This window comes from Ptychodera flava, chromosome 12 (assembly GCF_041260155.1).
Source record: "Ptychodera flava strain L36383 chromosome 12, AS_Pfla_20210202, whole genome shotgun sequence".
NCBI classification, from domain to species: Eukaryota; Metazoa; Hemichordata; class Enteropneusta; family Ptychoderidae; genus Ptychodera; species Ptychodera flava.
In genome coordinates this window covers 20,227,288-20,246,949 of record NC_091939.1, presented here as the reverse complement: position 1 = coordinate 20,246,949, position 19,662 = coordinate 20,227,288, and the positions used below count along the sequence as shown (strand labels likewise).

Genomic DNA, 19,662 nt, shown 5'->3' with positions numbered 1-19,662 from the left:
CTCGCGAGACAAGCTGTCTCATCTCTGATTGGTTCATTGTCGCAGTCACCAAATACAAAGTTTACACACCTTTGCTACAGCGAACCTGGGCTTTCGTCATTCGTAAGGATATCTTCACTCTAATTTTTTATGGTTACGTGAAACAGTACGTAAGAATACCGAGACTTTTACAAGGTAAGAAAGAAATCGCCCCGATGGCCGACGAAAGACTAGCACTTCGATCGGGACCGCGACGGCCCCGGGCTGTTTTGACCATGGACTCTATCGAGTCCGTGTGTTGACTGAGCGATGACGCTGTTACAGTGTTAGTGTTGATCTATGATCTGTTGCAGTTTTAATTGTATGACGTTAATGAAGGACATGAAAGAATTTCGCCAATCAACCTCAATGCGGATATATGCTGGGAAATTTACAGAAACAGATCTGCAAATGCAGTTTCAGTTACATGAAACTGCAACTCGTCAAGGTCATGGACAACAATTTTCGCAGTATCACGTAGCACTAGCAGTAACCCGTAGTTTAAATCGATTAAGTTATTACTAGTATTTATTGAGATCTAGAATCTTGCTTTTTTTTCACCATTCAATGTCTACTATTGTTATGTAAAATACCTTACGATATCATGGAGGTAAAATTCACTTCCATTATCCATGAGTATATATTTCTTCAGACCCTTGAGTGTCTATGGTTTCATGTGTTCAGAACCCATTCTGTTTCACAGGCTCTCGAAACATTGGCTAGATAAGCTATCCGAGGCAAGGCCTAGCGTTTAGTGTGTATTGGCATCATGAGTAGCTCAGTGATACTAAAACCCACCGATCTAGGCTATACATGTAGTGCCAGTATGCTTAAACGCTAGGCCTTGCCTCAGATAGCTTATGTTGGCAATGTTTCAAGAGCCTGTGTCCTGAGTGTACTTTATCTTACACAAAATTGAATGGCTTCGTACATGAAAACAGTTTGCAGGAGACTGAATTTAGAGAGTAGTCTATTGAATTTGATAACACACATCATGAACAGAGACCTGTACATGGTAAACAGTAACACTGATCAAAGTTTCTTACTTTTTTTTTGAAAACTGGGACATTGCAAATGATGAGTCAACTTTAGCGTGAAATCTCTTTTGCAAGCTCGCTGACAAAAGTACTTCTGCAACGCTTTCAGTAACATCGCAGAACCACCATTCATCAACATATAATGACAATTGCAAACATAGTCGTCAGAAATTATTGTACTTTGCCTGAAAATATGGATTTTAATATTTCATTATTCATCAACCTGTCTTTTATTGTTGTTCACTTTTGTTTTATTCTGTTGATTTGCGTAGATGCAACCCTGACTCCACAATGAGTAAAAAAGCTGGCTGTCGAGTGAGGGTAGTTGTGCGATTGCGTCCAGTCCTTGATGAAAAGGAAAGATGCAAAGAACCCTGTGTCAGGGGAATTGATGAGAAACATTTAGAAATCTTCAACTGGAGAAATGATCAGGAGACAATCAAATATAAGTATGCATTACCTGTTTTCTCTAGCCTCATGATTTTGTGAAGTAGGAGTAGAACAACCCCAGTTGAGATGTGAGATGTTCTCTGCCCATCAAAGTCTTGAAGCACAATGGAGATATTTGTACAGAATTTCTGATGACATCTTGTAGAGAAAGACATGCCAGGAAAGTGCACCAGGAAGTTTAAAATGCAAGTGAATGATCCAGAAACATAAAAATATTTTTTGGAGCTTGTCAGAAGTCATCACAAACGTTCAAAAGTTTGAACAGCATGAGCTATAAGACAAGTGAAGTTACTTTCAGCAAGTTAAAAAAGTTCTAAAATATTTTTCTTAATTTAATCAATGGATCCATTATAATCCTGAAATGTAAAATATTACTTTTGCTACATTGTATAAGTTGTCTCTACACTATGATAATGGTTGTTTTACATAATCTATGAGATATTCTATGTAGACATCCATCCTTGTCCTTTGCAGTTTTGATGCCTTTTACAGTGAAAGGTCATCCCAAGAGGATATTTATCAAGATTCAGTTGAACCACTTCTGAAACACACTTTGAATGGACAAAATGCAAGTGTATTTGCATACGGTCCCACCGTGCAGGTAAACTTAAATCATACTATTGTTAAACATCTGAGTTTCGTAGTTACAAGATTGACTCATACATAGATATTGAGACATAATAGTAACATACAAGTTTGAGTGGCACTTGACCCATTTGTGAATGTCTTTCAAATGTTTGTTAATTTGACTGATTGAACCCTGTGTGTATGAATATTTTCTGTTGATTGCATAATTCCTTTCCCTACAGATAAGAAATTTTGTTAGCAACATCACAATTTTATCTTTTTGTAACTGACAGCTACACAAGCAATCCTGTGCAATTGGGCAAGGTAATCTCTATTGCACTGCACTTACCAGACCAAGGTGTCATTCATCTGTAATCCGTAGAGTGTCATGCTGTATCTTCATAATTAGTCTACCTTAAGTTACCAACAAAATGCTCAAAAACCTATTCCTGTCCCATTTGAATCTTCTAAGTTCTGTAGTATGATCATCAGACCTGTTTGCAAATTCTTTGCAGGAAAGACCTTCACCATGATAGGCTGTGCATCTGATGTTGGGATCATTCCAAGAAGCGTGAACAAATTGTTGTCAATAATCAATGCAGAGCAGTCATCCACTGATGAGTGGAATTACACAGTGAACTTTTCCTACCTCGAGATATATCAAGAGAAGGTAAAACAATGTTGAAATGCAACTCTGACAGATAACTATGTTCTATGAGCAGTGTTTTTGCATGTTACAATTTCTGTAAGCTTTTTTGTAAAGGTCATTTGTCACCTTCTATCATTTCTTCCAGAGTGAGTCATAACTCTGTTGAATCAGTTTACACTTATTTCATCAAAAATGTCTTGAAGACAATGAATAAAAAATTCTCCAAACTTGTTTTCTTGAGCAGGTCTATGATTTATTGGAACCTAAGAATCATGATCTTTTGATCAGAGAAGACAGAGAGAGGAACATTTTCATCCCAGGGTTAGCAGAGAAAGAAATTACTAGTTTTGAACAATTCCAGAAGCTCTTCATTCCAGCAAGTCATAAGAGGCAAGTCACGCTGCGTGGAAATCCAGTATTTTTCAAGTACTCATTTATGTGACAGTTTTCTCTGAATTTGGATTTCAATTACTTGATGGCAGATCTGAGGTCACAAGATGACCTGTAGAACATTGGTCCATAACCTCCTGATGGTACAAATCAATGCTTGTCTAAGGGTTCTTTTAATGGTGAATGAATACAAACATACCCCCTTAGACATGGAATGTTAAATTGAACTACTGGTAGCATGTCTCTAAAATTCATAACTCATTGCTAACCTGATATATTATGCTAAGTGGGCGCCCTTATTCACTATCATCCTCTTATACTGTAAGATTTTTCACAACACAGGAGACGAGTCTGAGTGATATCTTTCCAAGCTAGAGGAGTGATACGGTTTTCCTAGTGAACTGAACCTTTTCCATAGTCGCTATGACGATTGTATATACATTGTTTTCATTACAGGACAACAGCATCAACAAAGTTGAACAGCAGGTCAAGTAGAAGTCACGCTATTCTGCTCTTGAAGGTAAAATAATGTTTCCATCAATGTCACAGACCAATGGTGCATGTTTCATTCTCTGAAAGCTAGAGAATTTCGTAAGTCATCTTTATGCTTTTTTATTGTAGCAGTATAGAACAAAAACTTAATGGAGCAAGTATAGTCTGAATGGTTTGCAGAGTCTGTCCAGTTAAGTTGAAAAACATGTAAATGTATATTTTTTTTTTACAGATTGTGAGAGTCCAGCAGGTTGCACCTTTCAAGAAGCTTACCGGCAAACTATTTCTGATAGACTTGGCAGGAAGTGAAGACAACAGAAGAACTGGTAACCATGGCATCAGGTAAATTTCAACCAGCCGTAAATGCATACAAGCTAGCCTGAAATATTACTTTAGCTGCTTATCTCTTCCTGTAGCATATCTATTCTAAAATCCAATATTAAGTTATGTTTACATCATTGTATATTTCAGACTGAAAGAGAGTGGAGCTATAAACGTGTCATTGTTTTCTCTTGGCCAAGTTGTTGACGCTCTCAATCAAGGGCTGGTAAGGATACTGATGCAGCTTATAATCAGAATTTGCAGTTGAATGTTTCTCATTGTTGACATGTAGAAATGCACTCCCAGTGTACAATTTCATCGTAACTTTCTGGGAATTTTGAGACTAGAGTCATCATCTGTCATCATCATAACCATCACATAGTGATTTGTGAGGACTGCACAGTGCCCTGTCTTATGATAAGGTACATACATGTAGTAGGTGAAAAGTTTGGAACGATAATGCACAGTGCATATAACCATCCCATGTGACCATCCTATTGATTTGTTGAGTTACACTTTGAATCCATTATTCTTCATATCTTCAGCCTAGAATTCCATACAGAGACAGTAAGCTAACAAGACTTCTCCAGGTAAGGTTACAGATTGTCGACAGAATTCCTCATCATGTTTCTTGATATCATTCTTCCCACTAAAATGCTTGTGCACATTTATCACATAACAGATTTCATTTTTCCAGTGTGACACTTTACCACTATTATTGTACCATAAGAAGTTGAAATTTAAAGTATGTTCTTCAACAATGCAAATATTGTCAATTGTCAAAAAAAGGTTCTGATAAAGCGCAGTCACTGCACCACACCGAGGATATTGTGACCTCAAACAAGTTTGTATCTCTCTCCATTCTCTGTTGATAGGATTCACTGGGAGGCACTGCACACGCCTGCATGATAACCAACATAGCTCCAGAAGAGAAACACTACAGTGACACCTACAGTACACTGAACTTTGCAGCCAAGTCCAGACACATCATCAACAAACCATTCACCAGAGAATCCACAGAAAAACCCAAAAGAGCCTCAAAAAGAAAATCATCTGAAGAGAGTTACACATTGAAAACACCACCAAAGATACCACGAAGAACTCCAGATATGTTACTGACTAATACTCCATTTGTGACTGTCAGAAAGGACTCAGCCAAGCCAAAGAATTCCTTGCAGCCTTTCCTTAGGTATTCTATAAATGCATTCATATTCACTAGATTTCATTTTACCATTTTGTTGTTCTTTAGCCTATCTAATAGATTTTAAATCAACAGAATCGCTAACCAGGTAATGCAACTAAATGTGAGATTTGAAAAGCTTGAATATATCTCTCCTTATGATCTCTTATTTTCTCAACAGTTTGTTGGGACTCTTAAAAGATACTACAGTTGTAAGACCATAGAAAAGCACCATAAAATTTTTATTTTAAATGACATTATAGTACATGAGAGAAAATAGGGATAAACATCACTGATAAGGGCACTGTGGACTGATATGTTGTCATTATGAATTAAGAATTGAAACAAGCTATGGTTACTGTACCTGTTATGATCAAATCTGTGTGAAGGGAAAATACGGATGAAATGTTGATTTGTCAGGTGAAACATATTTATTTTCATGAACTCTGTTCCTGGACAGCCCATTCCTCAGAAGGCAGGCCAACTTTGCTGAAAGCGTGGTCACCAGACTGGAGATTCTTGAGCAGAGCATCCTGAGCCAGATGAGACCGCCAGTGGAGGAAAGAATACCAGAACAAACAGAGCAGGAAGACTTGCTTAGACAGCTCGAAGAGAGCCGACAGCAACTGAAGCTGCTGCAGGAACAGAACCAAAAGCTGAAAGAGCAGAGACTATCTGAACTGCAGAATGAACAAAACAGCACAAGTGATTGCTTATTTCAGAAAATACCCTTGGTGAAAAAGAAGAGTGCTGCCAAGTTAGTTGACAAGTCAAACAGTGCTGATGGATCAGGTAAGTTTGTTCACTCTCTACATGCTCTCCATGGTATTTTTGAATACCATCGGCCAGAGGCTCAAACAGTGTCCAATGTCGCCACAATTTCTGCGTGTGTTATTTCTGTCAATCCATCCGTTCTTATGTCTGTAGACAGATGTTCAAGTCCTAACTCTAGAGTCTAACTACAATAAAAGTTTGGTGAGTTTGGCGTTCACATTTGAAGTTCACTTGCATATTTGATAAATTTTTGTATATTATATCATACATTGAAATTTAACGCATCAAGTTTCCTCTAACCTCTGGGATATGTTGGTCATACAAATGCCTAGTTATGCAAGAAGTTTAAAGTTTGTGACATGATAATTATATGCTTATTTGCATATTTAATGAGGTCTTAGTTTATCAACAGTTATGTTTTCCCGTAGAGTGAACACAGGGATAAAAGCCATTTTGAATTTCAAATATGTGCAAGTTTCTGTTGTACCAAACTTTGCATGGTAGCCCCTAATTTTCAGCCTTGATTTGGTAAGAGAATGCTTTGGAGAAAGTTTGAGCAGAAATTTAAGTCTTTCACTTTCAAGATGTGTACGACCTTAACATCAATGAATGTACAAAACCACACTACGACAGTGTGGCACATGTTATGATGTAGCTGTACAATATTAAAGAGGCACTCCCACTTAGTAACATTTTAAAAACATATTTTTTCAATGCCAACGGTCGATATTTGATGTGGCAACAGCGCGCGGATCGCGAGATATAGATAAAAACATGTCATTTCCCGAGCGTATTTTTCACATCCCGAAGTTTTACGATCGTTCCTGATTTTGACCGGAAATCCCCCGAAGGTTTGTTGTTCTGCTAATTGACGATATTCTAGGGAGTCTACAATAAGTCCGAACGACACAATAAATTTACTTCCCACTGCAAAGACTTTATATACAGCATTATGCCTTTACCTCAGGTAAGTTTTTGAAAACTTATCCTTAGTTTTTTGTAGTTTTCATTATTCTAAATCAGTTGCATCATATTTTAAACCAATACCACATAAACATTAGTTTTTACATGTCAAATATAAGCCGCCTCCGATGACTACATTTTGTCGTCTGCCACACAGTACGCCGCACGCGTGGTATGCGTCTATGCATACCACGCGGCTGCCACTATGTATCAAGCGCACGTAATTGTGCTAATCACCTATGCGAACTCTGGTGGAATCAGCAAAAACTGTTTTTTGTTTTTACGCCAAGTCAGTAAGACTCAGCTTTCTCCCACGGGGCATGACCGATCACCGATGCGGGTAGTACTGTGGCGTACAGCAGCGTTAGCGTAGACTCGTACTCCATAGCTTAGTTGGCAATGGCCCCAGTGCCGAACGTTCGATGTTCGGAAGCTGAATTTAAGTGGGCCACCAGAATTCAAACTTTTACTTTTTTGAAGACATGTTTTTATCGATATCTCGCGATCCGCGTGCAGTCACCACGTCAAATATTGACCGTTGGCATTAAAAAAATGTGCTTTAAAAATGTTACCAAATGGGAGTGCCACTTTAATTTGTATCACAGGAGTGACACATCACAATATAACCATTATCTCTTAGGGCAACCTGTGAAGACAAAGAAGGCCTTACAAAATGTCAACACACAGTCACCTGACCTACAATTTGTGAAGATTGTCCACACAGACAGCCAGGTTTGTGCAGTTGCATTACTTCATGAAACAACAATACATAGTACACTTAACATTAAAAATAAGCATCTGTTAGTGAGCAAAAAACCAAACCATGTCTTCAGAATAAGGTGTCTGTACTGCACCTATCATCATGGGGGAGAGGGTGTTCGCAAATTGTATCTCAGGACAGGGGAATTTGATTGCCCCTATACATCCGGCAGGGATAATTTGAAAAAAATGGGGCAGAAGAGCATCATTCATAGTTTGCCAAATGTGTTGTAAGGATAATGAAATTGAAACATAGGTCGTGAATTATGGCTGGCATGACTATTATCATGTCACATGTTTGTATGATGGCAACACAGAGGAAGACTGGCTTTGTGCACTGAGTGTAGATTTTGGACTGATATCAAGTCCTAAATTATTGATATGTCGTCTCTATTTTCCCCCAACATTGGGTATTCAACATACTTTTGTTGCGGGGGGGTGGGGGGGGGGATTAGACAAGGCTTTGAAAGAAATGTCAAATTCCCCTGTTAAGCCTGCACTCCCCTGGTGGAGAATTGGATGGGTACATAACAAGACGATGATTATAGATTTCAAACAGTCTGTAAAACAGGGTAATTTCTTGGTCAGCTTCATTTGTATTTTGGTATTGATGCAATTTGTCAAGGAAACCCACCCCACTGAATTTTTTATTTGTGTCCTTTCTTCATCTTTCATTGTGGTTCATTGCTGACATTGTCTGCAGCACGGTAAGGAGAATGTGACAGATCCTGGACAACAGAAAGGTTGGGCAGTCAAGTTGAATCGTGAACTGCAAGACAAACACAGTAAGTTTGTCCATGTAAATCATTACAGGGTACTTTAACACAACTGCTTTTTGACTTCAACTCTTTTCAAGAATGTCCATACTAGCTGTACATTTTAACTCTTTTCAAAAATGTTCATAACAAGATTGTCATGAAGTGTGTCATTTTTGTAAGGTACAGCCAATGTGAAATCAACTGTCCCAGCAAAGAATTAGAATCCAATAAATATAAACATTTGTGTACCTTCAAACGCATAATTATTCACAGATTCTGAGATTCTTCACATCCTGAACACTGGCACAGTCAAACAGCTGAAGTCATTACAAAGCATCGGAGAAAAGAGGGCAAACCTCATCCATGGGTGGAGGGAAACACATGGAACATTTTCCAAGGTGAGTATGAAATCAGAGAATTTATCAGTGTTGGATGTTGTTTGCATTGTTTGGTAGTAGAGTTTTTACGTGAGTGGTGGTTTTTGTAGTCTGTGTGATCCATTGACAATGAATGAGAACATGATGATGATAATTCCATTGCTTTTCCTTCAGGTGACCAGAAAGATAGATCACTGAGTAGGATTAAGCTCCCATCTTTCAGCTCATTCCAACATTGTATATGATATTGCTTGAACTATAAAAGGCAGCTTTGTATCTCAGTCAACTGCAACCTCAATCTCAGTAATACTGCAAATCTTTCTGTCCCCATCTGTGATGTGCATGGCTGTTTGATCCAACCAATTTCGGTTTGCAATCATAAAAATGTCAAAGAATTGTCTCAGTCAGAAGACATACATAATGTCTGACCATTTTGTGATGATTTTGAAGTGAAAAATTCCATGTATTTAATGTTTTCACTCATGTATTAACACTGCACACAGGTGGAAGACTTGCAAAGAGTTCATGGTTTAACAAAGAAAACAGTGGAATCAATTGTAAAGGTATGTGTTAGTGATCTCGCAGTGCACTGAGAGGGAAAATAGCAGCAACTTTTGATTATATTTCAGTCATTTTTGTTCAAGAAAACAACTACATTTCTTTCTCAACAGTATCTTGAAATACAAAGCACAGTTTTTTAATTATCACAACTGGAAGTTGTGATATAGAGGTGGTTTCAACCGGTGTTTGATGTCGTCCATTTCCGTAAACAACAAAAAGTCAAAAACTGCTGAACGGACTGCGTTGATATTTGATACCGATACATAGACTGGTTCCAAGGTTCCAAGTCGGAAAAATGGAGCCAAACGGAGCGCCGGTTAGATAGTTTTGGGAAATTTCTAACCCCCCTTTTTATCTAATTGATTTTAGGGGTCTTTCATATATGTAGTTTTGGAATGTACACCAATCCTGCATTGTGGACTGTTTTATGAGTTGTTGAACAGAAATGAGGTTTTGATGAATGTTAGAAATATGCAGGATGGCTGATTCGAAGTATAAGAGATTTCTATGGTCTTTTGGGCATCAAAAGCATTAAAAAAAACATATTTCATAGTTTAGATTCTCACTTTTGAGATGACCCTAGGCATTTGTTAAGTAAACATCCTTGAGTCAATATGCAGACTTTGACATTCCAGAGATTAAGTATCCACAACGTCACATGTTACAGTCTTTCACTACAATGGTATGGCCCAAACCCATTGTTATCAATGGAGAGACCTGTCTACAGGAAATTGGGGTGAACAGGTTAGACAATGATGTTACAAGTTGTAGGTTAGTTATCAAGGTAGCACCAGCATAGAGTCCTGAGTATTTGTCCATGTGTTCTCACAGCAAATTACAGGGAAAAAAATTATTTGAGAAGTTTCTCTCCTTTAAATAGAAGTATATTACAATTTAAACTTGTCATGTCAACATTGCATTATTGCCCATTAGCAACAAATCTATAGCAAGATTTATGTAAAGTTCATGAACTTACACAAGGTATTAGACAAAAGATGACCATGACTTTGCTACTTTTCAACATTTATTTCAATCAGATTTCCCCAGCTTAGTGTATAATTTTGTAATCTTAATTACTGTCAACTTAGCTTTACTAACTTATTCATACCTCATTATTCTTACACTACTGTTATACCTTATAACCACAAAATTTCAAGAGATGCATATATGATTGTCACTTAACAAACAATTTACAAATATGTCTTCTGCTTTTTCTCCATATACATATACATGTCTCTTTTCTCATGAAAATGAGCTTAAAATCGCAATGTGAAAAATAGTCTTTCAGCTATATGTTGCTCATTGACTTCGTGGTCTGTCTAATTCACAGTGAGTGTGGTTGTTGATAAATGCCGATAATACTAGGCGGTCATTATGTCCAAGCGCCATTGGCGGTATTTTTTAACATAATGACCATAGGTCATTACTGCTGAACAGACTGCATTGATATTTGGTAGAGATATTCAGACTAATTCCAAGGTTCCGATTCCGAAAAATGGAGCCAAACAGAGCAGCGCTTTGATAGTTTTGGGAAATTTCTAACCCCCTTTAAGTAATTGATTTTAGGGGTCTTTCATATATGTAGTTTTGGAATGTACACCAATCCTGCATTGTGGACTATTTAATGAGTTGTGGAACAGAAATGAGGTTTTGATGAATGTTACAAATATGCAGGATGGCTGATTCAAAGTATCAGAGATTTTCATGCGCTTTTGGTAATAAAATTGATAAAAAACAACATATTTAATGTTTTAGATTTCTCACATTTGTTATGACCCTTAACATTACAGACTTGATGACATAACTAGCTGCTGGACCTGTTTACTGGCGCATTGATTTAAAGACAAAGATCTTTTTATTTTGTAATAAGGACGTGTGATTTCGTAAAACATAGTCTATTAGCCTGGAAATGTGATTTTTTGCGAATATTGCTTACCCCACTGACAAACAGTGTGGTTTGAAAATGGCTGGAATTCGCTACTTCGGGACTTTGTTTTCTGTGTGCATTTACTGACAAACTCCAAACCCGCAGCACCTACCCATTCAGTATTTCATGTACAGGTGTACCCAGAGATAGAGTAGTTTCACAATGTGCCAGTTGTGATCAAGTGCCATTGGCGCTATTTTTATTCACCATGCAGGGCTCAAGTCTTCTTGTTCAGAATATAAACCCGGGCTTTAATTTGGCCAATCAGATTGCCAGATTTGGACAAGGCATATTGTAACGTTGAAGTAATGCACATTAGCTATGTAGAGAGCAATTCAAAGTATCTCTTACAGCATTTCCTCATTAATTCCCTTGTCTTCTCCAAGCCCATGCAAATAGTTCATATTGTCATGGTTGAACTTTCAATGACAATGTGTTTGTTCCTAGTCTCTGCAATCTGTGATCTGCTGTATTATTTCAGGTTATAGATGTTTGTGAAATAAATCATTGATATAAACATGTATGTTTTGTTTGCAGAATAACCTTCTGAGCAAGCTGATGTTTCAGTGACATTTCAAAGATGTCAGCATGAACATCACAGTGATGTACAAGGTGTTTCATTCACTGCCATACGGTGGAACTACATTACAGTTTCTGTCATGTCCACAGACAACAAAAAAGGATAACTTTATCCCTTCAAACCTCAGGAGCTACACATAGAGTTCATCGCTGGACCAACTCTGTGAAAGCATCACAGGCTGTTTCACTGTTCATGTGATACAGTGGCCCTGTTGAACACAATGAAGCTGCCAAGAGCAATGCCTGGATAGTACATGCTACCATTATCAGTACTTGTAACCCTTGACCTTAGCCGGTTACTCTACAGATGTATTATCACTTTTACATTGTGACAATGTAAAATTAAATACCAGAGTATGAAGAAGCATTGCATAACTTGTAAATAGGATTCTGTACTGTCGCCTTTTAATATATATTTTTTTGTTATTTGTATTTTTTAATGACTTTTACATCTGTATGTCACTGTCAACTGTCAACATCATTTCTGTCACATTTGTCATTATTATAATCAATTTTATTGAGCAAGAATAAATCACTGTATTCCAAAACAGTTAATTCAGAGGTCCCAAAGAGAAAACTTTATTGTGAAGATGTAGAAATGATAGCAGGATGCTAGGTTATATTAAGATACAGTATTATTGAAATAATATTTGATTTTTTACGGTTTGATCATGAACAAAAAATCAACAAAAAACTGGGATACAAAAGTACATTAAAAGGCCAGTGGCTATATCCTTTGATGATTTTTTACTACTTTGTGTTTTTAATGTCAACTGCAGTTTCTTGTTCTACTCACCAAGGCATGTTGAGATACACAGCATTCAGCTTGTAAACTGTATATGTGTCAAGTGCATTGAAATTGTTTACAAGTGAATTATGGTCCGCACTAGAATTAAAATGTAAACAATAACAGTGCATTTTGTAGATATACATGCTGTGTTGACAAACTAATAGAGGGTGTTTCTACATACTTTGTAGATTAGAATTACTGTTGAATGACATGAGTCCCTCCACCCAGAAGGGATTGTAGTTTAATGTACTTTGATCCTTTGCCAGCTAAGATGTGGTTTTATCAAATTGATAGTTTAGTTTCTCATAAATGTTACTTTTATGCTTTTTCACACATTTTCAGTGGTAGGTGTATATTCAACCTATGAAATATTAAATACCTTTTTCAGAACACAAGCATTTTTTGTTTTATTTCTTGAAAAATATTATATGCCCTCTCGTATATTATATGCTCTCCCACAGTTAAAGGCTCAGTGGCTGTCTTTGCCTAATACTTCCATGATTTTAGTTCCAAACTTTAAAGCCGTGTAGTATTGTCATACTCACTGAGAGATGTGTCTGTGTTACTATACATATACAAGGAATGTGTGAGTAGATTTGAATTGAGAAATAAATATATTTGGGTACACCTCCAAATACAGCTGCTAAAGTAGTGCTTCATACAAAGATTTTGACATCTTCATGCCTTGTGAAAATAATACAAATGAAATTATTGTGTTGTAGTGACTTTTTGTAGTCCTTCACAATACCACACAAAGAGCGTACTCTTTTGTTGAAGTGATGACACCCTGTCAGTTCTGGTGTGCAGCGATTAGGGCACTGTTCTCCACTGTTCAAAACGTCGATATGATTTTGCATGTTTTCTACATCGGTAGGTCGGCACATTTAATAGGCCCTCAAAAGCTAAAAAGGTAAAGTGTGTATGTACTCCTACATTTCAATGGACACATCCGTAAGGGCTGTGTCAAGCATAATCTGTGTGCATTCAATGATTTTCCATGTACTACAAGATCGACAGGGAATTCACCCTGTTGAACCCATTTCATAATTTTAAAGGGATGCAGTCATCGGAACTGTGTTCAAAGGTGGTATGGGACCTTACACCATCAATGCAAACATTGTATCTAAGGTACGATGGTGATTGATAAAAGTTAAACATGTCTGTCATAATTCACATCGTATAATTTAAATGTTGCAGCTATGATGATGAGATGCATCTAGATATCATACATGAAATACATGGTTCGTAAACAAGAAACTCGCACAGGCGCAGTTCCGACGACTGTTTCCCTTTAAGTATGGTAGAGCAGAAGGGAAGCTAAACCCTGATCAAGTACCAAACTGATTTTAATAATAATATTAATATTTCATAGTTGCTTATACATTTTGTTGAGAAAATAATAGCCCAATATCGGCCTGTAGCAGAAGTAGGTGAAAACATCTGGGTTTTGGCTGAATAATACAGTATAACATTTTACTGACTTGGCAGTATAAGTATTCAAGTGGATATAGTGTAAAATTTATCGAATAATTGCTCATTTTGAAGTTTCGTAAATTGACGCTAGGCCCATGATTAACAATTATTCTCGGGGTGGGTATCGAATAAGGTATGGAACGGGGAGCGTTTTATGTGGTACTGATAGCGTGTTTCTGCAAAGAGAGCGCTAGAAGCGTAATTTATTCAACACATCCCTGTGAAATGTTACGCTTACTGAATATTTCTCTGTCATAGTACAATTGCTAAATACCAACAGGAAAATGTCGCCATACCTTTAATCTTTATCTATGGTTTATCAGTGGTTCAGAAAAAAATCGTCACGTCACGTGGAAAGCCTTTCAGCCATTTCTGCGGATTTTATTCTCAAACTTACAAACCTTCGCTGAACGTTCGTCTAGAATATTTTTTCTGTTAAGTTTCGATTCACAATGCCCAATTTTGCGAAACAGCATGTACTAATATGTAAAATCAAATGACCTTTTGGGCAAGTGAACAGTCAAAGTTATCACATATCGACTGACTTGTCACCGCACAAGTGTGATAGGATAGATATTAAGGCTAAATATTATTTTTTTTTTTAAATATTTACTCAGTGGAACAAGAATGTGATCGCTGACTGCTAGGTAGAAAGATGTGCGAAGTGTTTATTTCTAGTTAATTTTCAGGAATATTTTGGTAAAATGAACCGCGCGGCATTAGTACCAGTGGTGATTAGGCCAAATATTAAAATGGCGTTTCCGATAAATAGGGTCGGTCAGGATTTTTTTATATCTTTTATTTTAATGGAGTGCGACCTTACACAAAAACAGCAAAGTTTGGCAAATCATGCATAATTTTTAGAAAGTCGCTCTGTCACCGGCAATGTATTTTTTTTATTTGATCTTATGAAAACAGCTTCTTGAATATTTACCTGGCTATACTGTATATATTTGCGCATTTTCCTTGTAGAAAGGTAGTAAGTTGAAGGAGCTCAACGCAAAAATCAAAGTGTCTTTTCCACAGTCATCTATCCGCACACGACTGATAAACTGGCTATCTTCACGATTTGCGAAAATGACATAATTTTGTGAACATCTATCGTGGAGGGGACAAAGAACTCGGAAATCTAATTATTGCTTGAATTATGTGTTCAAGATCGTTGCCTCCCTGTTACTGTGCATTTGGATGCCTTACGGTAGACCAGACGGTCTCCCATTCAATATCCATCCAACACGAATGTCTATAGATGAGTATCATTTGTTCTTTGCAATAAAAATAAAACTATAGAAACGTTTGGATGGAGTATGTGTATCTTATTAGTATCGTCAGCACATAAAGGTCACAGTTCAATTTGATTTTGGTAAAGAGTATAATCATTAAATATCTACGCCCTGTCCATTTAACATCACGAAAGATACACCTAATGAAATAGTCTGATAAAGGACGACATCCAGTACGACACGTGATCGATTGGTAATAGGTATAAAAGGCAATCTCGACACCTCGGGAACATCGAAAATTAATCGGTTACCTGGAAACTTTGCACCGTCAGTCACCATGGCAATAAATAGGTTTCCAGTATCAAAGAATTTCGACGGTATTTCCATGACTACCATGAAGACGGCAAAATAGACATACGGTACACTTTGCAGATAACAGTATGTGTCCACTTTATTCCCTTTCACGGGAAAATAGGATGAATTGAAACAGCGAAGTGAACATTTCTTGTGCTACAATCACAGGGAACCCAGAAATCTGATTTGTTGTTCTTGTTTGTATGTTGTTTATTTTATGTTTTGTTGTTGTTGTTGTTGACCAATAAAATTCAACGAACAAACTGTTTTGTTGTTGTTGTGTAAACTTAATGTAGATGTCATAAGAAACACAACAAGGACACTATAAATATTTGACCCAATGCAACTCTCCCAACGTACACTCTCTGCCGGCGCCTGTAATTACACAGGGAGAGAGTTGCCTTGGATCAAACAATGATAGCGTCCTTGTAGTGTCTCATATAACATCTACATTATGTTTGAAACAACAGAATAGTTATGTTCCTTGAATTTTATTCGTCGACATCAACAACACGACTTATATAATCATAAACAATAATAAAAAACAACAACAACAACCAGCTGCATATTTCTGGGTTCCCTGTGTTACAATCTCGAATAGTCCACATGGTTACCATTCACCGTATGTTGTGTATGACGCCGCTGTGATTCTTTTGATATAGTTCAAACCTAATATGCATCTTATGATAAAAGTCAAGAATTTATCAAAGACCATAAAAACCCAGGGTCAGGATAAATTCTAGGCCATCTTTCATTATTTGAAACAACTGTACAAGGCAATCTCAGTCAGTTGTTTTGAGAAACTCTGGCAACTACGGTGATGACTGCTTTGAATATTGCGTGTACGATGATATTTCAATGAGATGCAAACATCCAAACATATGCTATAACTGGAGCTTATTATAAAAGTAATATTTAACAAGCTTTGATGCAGTCAGAATTCATTGTGTTTACATGTAATGAGTAGTGTAGAATAAGACATTCATTATATGTATACGCCTAAACTATAACCGCCCAGTACCATGGAACACATCTGCTTTATACTCATTCATCTTTCCCTGCGTGTATTTTATTTCGTTTTTTCAAGCTTGGATGAAAAAAAATACGAGTAAGCAAACTTGAAAATTTTAAATTTCGAAACATCCATGCTGGGTTGAGGTAGTGTGGCTTCAGACATTCAGCAATTCAACCTCTTTTGGGTTTGGAATCAACTAACCTGTAATTTGTAAACCCTTTGCATCTCGACTTTTGTATACTCAACCTGAATATTTTGTCTATAACCTCACCCCCATTGTACTGTGCTCGTTTCCTTACGTGAAACTTAGGTCAAACAGCTAACAAGGTTTCAAAACAAAAGCCGGCATCTACCGGGCGACGATAGCAAAAATCCATTCAATGCCAACATTATCGTGCTCGTTATCAAGTCACTTGAAAATTATTATACTGGCCAGCAAAAGAGTACTTCCTTTTGAATTTCTTTCGAAGTCTGTCTGTTATGTTGAGAGCCGTTTTACAGGGACACAGGCATGTAGGATGGTTGCCCAAACCCTATACTTCGCTTACGGCCTCCGTGTCTCCGACCCCACCTATCCGATCCGATCACAGTCACTTGTGATCGGTCTATTCCGCTTGGCGTCTATGCCCCCATAGACGTGTGAGAAAAACCATTGTTATGTAGGTCATTTACCCCACACTCATCATGACCTGAGTTCAATTAGTCTAGAACATTCTCAAGGTCACTGCCCTTAATGACCTCACAACCTTGAATTCAATTAGTCATGTTTGGAATGTTCTGGAAAGTTGATTAGTTGTGTAAGAGAGATAATTTTAGAACAGTAATTAGCATGTCAATAAAAGTTCTAGATTGTTCTTATATGCCTTTATAAAAGGGACGTGCACAGCTTCCAGTCAGACTTTTGGGGATCGTGTCTCTTGTGTGTTACTAAACTCCAGCAGTAGTCATTCTCAAGACTTTTCAAGACTTCACTGTCAACGCTGGATTTATACTGTGGACTTTGTGCATTCAAGCCTGCAAGCCAAAGGACTGTTCATTCATCCGACTGACTGTTACAACTCTGAGACTGGAGCTTTGCCGTCCCAGCTGAGATAAGTAGTCTGTACACTTTAAAGCTTGTATCCTATCCTTAACTTAGCAATTAGTTTTATTTTCGTAATAAATTTTGTTTAAACGTTAACTGCTGAGTTCACACCTTTTGTTTCGTATCCTCTGCACGTAACAAAATTGGGGGCTCGTCCGGGAGACGAATATTTTGAGCCGTTTGACAACATTTTGCCAGCCTTTTCAAAACTACTGTACACTGTGAACTCAGCCAAATCCAATCATGGCGGAATTTAAACCAGACGAATTTATGGATGACCTTGATCAGGACACATTTAATTCCCTCAGAAAAGACAACCTCATAACACTGGCCAATTTCCTTAAAGTAGAAGTCAAAGATCTATGCGCAAGAGGGAAATACAGTACCGTATTGCCAAACATCTAGTTGATTTAGGCCAATTTGAGGAATCCACCCTGAAAGATTATGAGCCCGAGTCTACCTCTGAACTCAGAAAATTAGAATTAGAAATGCAGACAAATTTGGAGATCAAGAAACTAGAATTACAAATGAGAGAGAAAGAATTACAAATGGAAAAAGAGAGACAGGCAGATTTGGAGCTTAAGAAATTGGAATTAGAAAAGGAAATGAAAGAAAAAGAATTGCAAATGGAAGAAAGACAGAAAGAAAAAGAAAGGCAGGAAAGATTAGAAATGGAAGAAAGACAGAGAGAAAAAGAATTGCGATTAGAAGAACAGCGATTACAGGTAGAAATAAAACGTTTAGAGCTTGGACAGTCAGGAAAATTCTTCCCTTCGGACAAGTTTGACATCACTAAGCATTTCAGGTTAGTTCCCCCTTTCCAAGAAAAGGATGTTGACAAATATTTTCTCCATTTTGAGAAAATTGCTCAGAGTCTGAATTGGCCTAAGGAGTCCTGGTCTATGCTTTTGCAGAGTGCTTTGGTGGGTAAAGCCAGAGAAATTTACATTCAGTTGTCAGTAGAGCAGGCTTCAGATTATGATTCTGTGAAGGAATTAATTCTCAAGGGCTATGAGTTGGTGCCTGAAGCTTACCGTCAGAAATTTAGGGATTGTGAGAAGGTGAAGGATCAAACTTATGTTGAATTTGCTCGAACAAAAGAACAACTGTTTGATCGTTGGTGCTCTTCTGAAAAGGTCAGTCAGAATTATGACAAATTACGACAGCTTGTTTTGATTGAGGAATTTAAAAGGTGCATCCGGAGTGACATCAAGACATTTATCAATGAACAAAAGGCAGATACATTGGAGGTTGCTGCACGTTTGGCCGATGATTATTCATTGACCCACAAATCTTCCTTTCTCAGCAAACCATCCCAGTCCTTTTCATACAGAAACAATGCAGGTAAATTTAACTCCTCCTTTTCATCCAAGAATTTCTCAAAGGACAGTAGAAAATCAAATGACAACAGTTCACAAAGTTCAAGTAACACTCCCACATCATCAGATCCCAAGTCTCAATCTCCTTCTGACAAACAGTTTGGTACACTTTCTTGTAATTATTGTAAGAAAGACGGCCATTTAATGTCAGAGTGTTTCAAATTGAAAAGAAAACGTGAAGGTCAAAGTGGTCAAAGTGGATCTAAGCCAACCGGCTTTATTTCTTCATCAACTCAATTAGAGTCTAATAATGTGTGCAACACATTTTCTGAGGTTAAACCCCTCTCATCCCCAATTAATGAGGTCAAGGTCAATTCTTCTCAAGATAGCATTATGGGTATTTTCGAGCCATTTATTCATAATGGTTTTATATCACTTTCTAGTGATTTTTCTTCTGCTACCCCTGTCAAAATTTTAAGAGATACCGGGGCTTCCCAGTCTCTTTTGTTGGCAGATACCCTGCCGTTTTCTGAAAAGTCATTTTCAGGTTCTAAAGTTCTTATTAAGGGGGTAGATTGTAATGACTACATTCCTGTTCCTCT

The 19,662-nt window shown here is 37.4% G+C and overlaps 1 protein-coding gene across 3 annotated transcripts; it reads left to right on the top strand.

Annotated features, from left to right (window-relative positions):
* The first annotated feature begins 38 nt into the window (after positions 1 to 38).
* Positions 39 to 12,987, top strand: LOC139145354 (kinesin-like protein KIF22). 3 transcript variants are annotated; one of them, XM_070716465.1, is made up of 16 exons: positions 39 to 174; positions 1,328 to 1,504; positions 1,980 to 2,099; positions 2,580 to 2,742; positions 2,966 to 3,111; positions 3,568 to 3,631; positions 3,836 to 3,945; positions 4,075 to 4,150; positions 4,470 to 4,514; positions 4,800 to 5,113; positions 5,565 to 5,896; positions 7,482 to 7,573; positions 8,304 to 8,385; positions 8,632 to 8,756; positions 9,239 to 9,298; positions 11,761 to 11,876. In XM_070716465.1, exons 2-16 carry the CDS (start codon positions 1,347 to 1,349, stop codon positions 11,791 to 11,793), a joined length of 1,920 nt encoding a protein of 639 aa, XP_070572566.1. In that variant the 5' UTR covers positions 39 to 174; positions 1,328 to 1,346; the 3' UTR covers positions 11,794 to 11,876. The 3 variants fall into 3 exon arrangements, with proteins under 3 accessions (XP_070572566.1, XP_070572565.1, XP_070572564.1); XM_070716464.1 differs by lacking the exons at positions 39 to 174; positions 1,328 to 1,504 and having other exon boundaries at positions 1,980 to 2,106; positions 2,588 to 2,742; positions 11,761 to 12,987; XM_070716463.1 differs by lacking the exons at positions 39 to 174; positions 1,328 to 1,504; positions 1,980 to 2,099 and having other exon boundaries at positions 2,539 to 2,742; positions 7,482 to 7,574; positions 8,308 to 8,385; positions 11,761 to 12,987.
* The last annotated feature ends 6,675 nt before the right edge of the window (positions 12,988 to 19,662 follow it).

Bases quoted from the DNA above. Each gene is read 5' to 3' on its own strand.
- LOC139145354 (XM_070716465.1), top strand. From the start codon at position 1,347: ATGAGTAAAAAAGCTGGCTGTCGAGTGAGGGTAGTTGTGCGATTGCGT. The intron at 5,114-5,564 runs GTATTCTATAAA...GTTCCTGGACAG, and splicing joins TCCTTGCAGCCTTTCCTTAG to CCCATTCCTCAGAAGGCAGG. The intron at 5,897-7,481 runs GTAAGTTTGTTC...ATTATCTCTTAG, and splicing joins AAACAGTGCTGATGGATCAG to GGCAACCTGTGAAGACAAAG.